This window comes from Elephas maximus, chromosome 12 (assembly GCF_024166365.1).
Source record: "Elephas maximus indicus isolate mEleMax1 chromosome 12, mEleMax1 primary haplotype, whole genome shotgun sequence".
Lineage (NCBI taxonomy): Eukaryota > Metazoa > Chordata > Mammalia > Proboscidea > Elephantidae > Elephas > Elephas maximus.
Window position 1 is genome coordinate 58249363 of NC_064830.1, and position 5959 is coordinate 58255321.

Consider the following 5959-nt stretch of genomic DNA (forward strand, 5'->3'; position numbering starts at 1 on the left):
CTGGGCGCAGGTTCTGTGTGGGGAAACGGGGGCCGAGGGGCCCTAGGTGGACAAGACCAGGGGGCCCCAGGCCACCTGTGTCAGGGCAGCTCCTGGTGCATTCAGAGGACCCCCAATCCCTCTGTGAGCTGGGCTGTGGCTCTGACGTCCTCAGCCCTGTCCCCCTGGCCAGGTAGCAGCTCCGGCCACTTCAACTCAGGCACAGGGCCTGGGGTGTTGGCTAGCTCATCCAGGCTCTAGGGTCTCTGGACACTTGATCAGGGGTACTGAATGTGAGGGCAGGCAGGGTCCAGGGAGGAAGCAGCAGGTGATGGGGCTAAGGTGGCAGGAAGGGGGGTGGGAAGGCCCAGCCTGTTTGGGTGGGTTCTGGAGTGTCGGTGGGGGCGCTGCAGGAAAAGGAACATAGAGTTGGGTTGGGGGGCAGCCTTGGTGGGTGAGGGTAGATGAAGGCTTCCCACTGCCTGAGCCCGCCCACCCTCCATAAACACCTCCCACCTGGAGGCACCCTGGAGTGTGGCCACCCACCCTGCACAGTGGACCCTACTTTGCTCCACAGATATGGTTCCTGTCACCCTGAGGCCACATGGACCTGGACTTTCAGCCACATCCAACTACAGGGCTATGCTATGGGGGTCTGGGGCTCCCCCAGGCTCTTCCTCCATCCTCCCAGCGGATACCAACGGATGTGGCCCCCCATGCACCCTAGATGTTCAGTGTTGACCTGAGGACGAACGAGCCCTTCACCTCACCTGGCTAGGCCCCCACCCTGCCCTCATCACCCTGTCTCCGTGGCATTTGCCACCTCCTGACACCCCTGCAAATCATCCCGTTTCCCGTGCTGGCTGGGGCTCCATGGGCCAGCGTATGGTCCTGGTCCCGCTGCACCCATGGGGCCAGCCCGACATGCGGTAGGTGCTTTGCAATTAACTCTCAGTGCAAAAACGCCTGGACCCAAGTGGTGCCTGACTCAGCCCTTTATAAGCAAAACCTCTGGCTCCATCACAGGCCACACTCCGGGGCCAGTGCCCCAACTGCCCCACAGCCTGGCTCCCCCGTCTCGCCTGCCCGTCCCATCCCATATTTAGCTCTCTGTTCTGTCTGCATAAGGGCAGGCCCCATCTGTCTTCCTCCCGGCCTGACACAGAGTTGGTGCTTCATAAATGCCAGCACAAATCCTTCACTGAATGATGTCTGGCTGCCAGGGGGCCTAGGGGTGATGCCTTTGGGGTAGGGGTGGCAGGGGCTCTGCCTGGCAGCGGCTAGAGCTCAGTGTCTGGCTTGACCAGTTGGCTGAGGAAGGTGATGTAGAAGTCCTCGGGTTCTCCGTAGATGGCACTGTCGTGGTCATGCTGGAACAGACAAACCCAGATGGCGTCAGAGGTGGCCAGCGGCAGCAGCAGGCTCTGGCCCTGCATGAGGCTGCGATCACTGGGCTGCGCATACAGCACAGCCACAGGCTGCCGGGTTCCACCTTATGTATAGGTTAGGTCTCCTTGTGGTTCCAGGTGCGCACGGTGAGGCTCAAGAAGTAAATGCCCGGCTTGGTGCATAGGAAGCGGCCAGCAGACAGGTTGAAGGCATTGTCCAGGTTCACTAGCTCCATGTCGAAGGGCATGACCTGCATGCCATTGGCACTGTGTAGCCTCCCTCAGCAGCCCACCGAGAAGGCTGTGTAGGCACGCTGGCATGGGCTGCCCGGTGGCCCTGCCTGCACCTTCTGGCCCTTTCAGCCCCGGAGGCCTCAGACATCCAGGGGGCCCTCCTTCCCACTCAGCTCAGAGCAGCCTCTGGTACTGAGCTCACCTTTCTCACCTGCAGTGGAAGCCATGGGTCAGGGCTGCTCTGGGCCTCCTGGGGTCCCCGAGCCTCTCCAGGCACCACTGGGCCAGGGGCAAGCGCTCACGGTCAGACTCACTGACCCTGGGGCCCTGCCTGAGACCTTGCCTCTCCAAACTTCAGTGTTCTCACCTGGGAGATGGTGGTGCTAATCCCCCTCCCACGGGCAGTAAGAAGTCACTCCCCAAGGTACTTTCTCTCCTGCGCCCCTGTCCCCGACACTGGCCATTCTGAGGCCTGTAGGGAGGGCAGGACAGCAGAAAGTAGGGCACTGAAAGATGAAGGATCAGAGGGTTGGGAAGTTCTTACCCAGGTCTAACCTAAGTGCTACCTGCTATCCTTTCCAGCCTTCTCCCAAGAAGGATGCTGCTTTGGGGATCTCAGGGCCCCTGGGCCCCCCGACCCTTGGGTGGAGTGGCCAAGGGGCCATTCAGGCCAGTTGGGATAGACAGCAGCCTCTCCCAGGCCACCTTGGTCCCTGCTGGGCAGAGGCGGTAGTGATGGGGGGCTGACTGCCTTTACTCCAGCTGCTCCAGAGTAAAGGGGCACTACCAGGGCTATAGCTCTTAACCACTGCGCCACCAGGGCTCCACTTCCCAGCCAAGCCCAGCCCAAATCAGGGCCCCCAGGTGTGGGGCCCCTAGAGCTGCTTCACCCTGCCCTCCACACCCCCAGCCCTGTCGCCTCCTCGGCAGGGCGGGGCCACAGCCCCCCATGCACACCCACCTTTGAGGATGGTGATGTGGATGGTGGGCCACACATGGGGTAGCTGCCCCCGCTCGTCAGCCCCTCTCCTTAGGGCATACAGGCCAGGGTAGGTGGCTGGGAGCCAGGAGTGGAGTCAACATTGGACACATGGCCTCCTGTGCAGCCCCAGACCTGGCCAGGCCCCCAAGGGCAGTGCCAGCACCAGGAGCACAAGGACAGGGGCTGCCATCTCAGGAGGAGCCTGAGGGGGGGTAGAGGAGGGGGAAGAGGGAGGGTAGAAAGGAGAGAGAGGGGGGAGGGGTAGAATGGGGAAGGTGAGGGAGGAGGCATGGGGGAGGAGAGAAGAGGTAGAAGGTAAAAAAAAAAAAAAGGAAGGTAAGGGATGGGAAAAAAGGAGGGAGGAGGAGGGAAGGGAGGGGTCTGAGAATGAGATGCCCTCCTGCAGCACCCAGCCTGCGCAGCCCCAGGCTGTGCCCTGCCTGGTCTGGGGAGACAGAAGGGACTAGTGAGCCCCGTCTGGGTATGCGTGGCCTGTGCCCTTAAGGGGCCATGGTGGTCTAGGCCCAAGGCCCCGCCCTGCCTGCAGCTTTGCTGCCTCTCACCCTGTAGGGTCTGGTAGAGCAGAGATCCCCAAGCCCAGCCTGCCCAGGGTGGCTGCGGAGACCCCTTCCACCCATTACCGTCCTCCCAGGGCGGTGCTGCCACGGCTGGCCATCTCCCCTCCTCTGCCCAGAACCCCTGAAAAAGCCCTTTCATGCCACCCAGTGCTCGAGGCTTCCCGCAGGCCATCCAAGACCAACAGATGGGGCCAGCCTCGCAGAGCTCAGGGACTAGGCAGCATCTGCAGGCCCCGTGGGTGCCCTGCCTGCTCTCTGACGCCTGCTGGTGGGGTCTGCCCGGCTCTGCCCAGGGCCCAGGGTCCCTCCCCAATGCCCAGGGGCTGCCTCAGGCCCAGACCTCTGTGCCCAGAGCATGAGTTTGGGGCCCTAGGGCATCTCTGGGACAGGCAGGGCTAGGGATGGCACTGACACCTGGTAGCTCTCCTCCTAGTCAGTGGAAACCGAGCCTGCTGCCCAGTTTGGGGTGTGGCAACTCAGGAAAGCTGGGGAGGTGGAAGCCTTAGGGGAGGGAGCTAGAGACCAAGGTCCAAGGATGGGGGCTGGGGCAGACCAGGGCCACATGCCTGTGCCAGCTTGGCGCCTCACCCACCTGGTGAACAGAAGGTCCTCTCCTCTCCGGGTCCAGCTCCTCAGTCCAGCGTGGCCTCGCCCCTCCATGTGGAAGACAAAGTAGGGTCAAGTGTGGGAGCAGAGGACCAGAGGTAGCCCTGCCAGTCAGTGCTGCGGGGGGACTGTGCAGGCCAGAGCCAGACAACTCCTTGCCACCAGGCGATGGCAGCACACACCAGGGCCATGGCCGCTGCACTGCCTGTAGCCATCTCGGCACAGATTCCAGCCAAGTGCCACTTAGTGCCTGCTGCCTGCTCGGGAGATGGCCCTGGCTGCCACTGCTCAGTGCCCCTACAGCTCCAGGACCAGGGCAGGGGTGGAGGACAGAGGTGCTCTGTGACCCCGCGATTGCCTCTGGGGTCTGTGGCGAGGCATGGAGGGAAACTGGCATGCCCACCTCAGGCCCTCAGAGGGCTCCAGGGGCCAGCAGAATCTGCTGTCCAGCAGCTCTGCCCAAGAGCCCCTAACCCTTGTGGTTACCAGGCCCGGATGGTTAGTCACATCTCTCAGTGGCAGTAACACCATACCACCTTCAAATGTCCCCCAAGGTTTTGCAGCAGCTTAAGGAGGGCCAGATGGACTCCTGGGGCTCACAGAGTCAGAGAGATGAACACCAAGGTTCTCCCACCACCTGGCTCTGAGCCTTCGTTTCCCTCCTGTGAAAGGGCATTTACGGACCCCTTGAGAGTGGCTGGGAGGGAAGGCCTCGTTGCTGTAACGGACAGAAGCCCAAAAGAGGTAAAATATGCCAGGTGCTCAAGCGACGCCCAGCTGAGACCTGGGAAGCCTGGAGCCAGGTTCGGCCTCTGGTGGGGCAGAATAAGGGGGCATAGCCAGCCAGCTGGAGTTGGGGTGCTGCTTCACTGTCCTGACCCCCTGCCCAGCCCCTAGGCAGCTAACGCCCCAGGGAGAGGCTGCCTCAGAGAATCCACTAGGCCTGGGGGCAAATCTCCCTGGGAAGCCCCTGCCATGGAGCCACCTGGGCACACCCTTCCCTCTCAGGGTCTAGTATAAGGGGGTGGTATTCCCAGCCCCCAGGGAATGTAGGATGGTTATAAACATCTGCGCCCATCGCTGGGGACTGTACCAGAGCCCCTGCCTGAGCACTTAGCCCATCAGCCCACTGCCCTTGGGCTGGGAGGCTTGGGTGCAGACAGGAGGCTGTGTGCTCTGCCATGGTGATAATGGCGGGGGTTGAGTGGCAGAGGCATGAAGGAGTGATTACCTCCAAGCTTTTAATGGACGCTTTCCTAAAAGAGTCCTGTTGATGAGCTGCTGCTGCAGAGAGGGCCAGTGGTCCTGGGAGCTCACCAGAGTGGGGGCGGGCACAGCAGGGGACCTCACTGCCGCCCCCTTCCAGGCCATGTCTAGCCCTCCTCCATTCCCCTCTGCCGTGCCTGATGTTGGGGCGGATGGCACACTGCTGCTGAGCTGTGGAGAGGGCAAGAGGTGGGGGTGAAAGCTGGGGCCTCCACCCCCCACCCCACCCCATGACTCACCCCTTGGATGGAGGGGGATGGGTGCAAGGGGAGAGGATTTGTAAAGGGCAGGGACCTGGACGAGGAACCTGGCTGCCTGTGGTGACAGAGGTCTGGGATAGGAGGGCAGGGAAATGGGTATGGACCATATCCCGAGTGGGTCCTGTGCCCCTGGTCCTGGTGTCCTTGAGGCCATCACAGATGTGACAGTAACTGGCCCAAAGCCCCTGGGGGTCCTGATCCCGCCAGGAGGGAGGCTCGGCCGCAGTTCTGTGTGTTGAAACCTCTCTGCCCCTTGTCACCAGCTCCCTGTCACCTCTCTTTAACAAAGGAGAGCACCAGCCTCAAGTAAAATTTTAATGACACGGCAAGTGCAGGCTCTGCCACTCCTGTCACATGTGCTGGCACAGAAAGGGCCGAAGCCCTGTCCTGGGGTGTCAGCCCCAAGGTGCAGCAGCTCAGGGAGCCCTGGGCCAAGAGAAGGGTGTGGGGGGCAGTGCTGGGGTAGGCAGGGGCTAGCCTGTGTGCTCATGGGGAGCAGCTCCCTTGGGGCCTCTAGATCTAAGCTGCCCCACCTGGGTGGTCACTGGGGCTGGGGACAAAAGGCTTGTCCCCTTCTCCGTCCCTCTCCCCTCCCCCTCCTCCTGCCAGGAGAGAGGGGCCACCTGGTGGATACATCCGACAGTCCCAGGAGTCCAGCGAGCAGAG

The 5959-nt window shown here is 62.1% G+C and overlaps 1 protein-coding gene across 1 annotated transcript; it reads right to left on the reverse strand.

Moving 5' to 3' along the window:
- Positions 1–494: 494 nt before the first annotated feature.
- On the reverse strand, positions 495–2773 carry C1QTNF8 (C1q and TNF related 8). Its single transcript, XM_049904554.1, is given in 3 exon segments — positions 495–1468; positions 1471–1812; positions 2563–2773. Coding segments are annotated over 3 exon segments (762 nt in total). The 3' UTR covers positions 495–1259.
- Positions 2774–5959: the final 3186 nt, after the last annotated feature.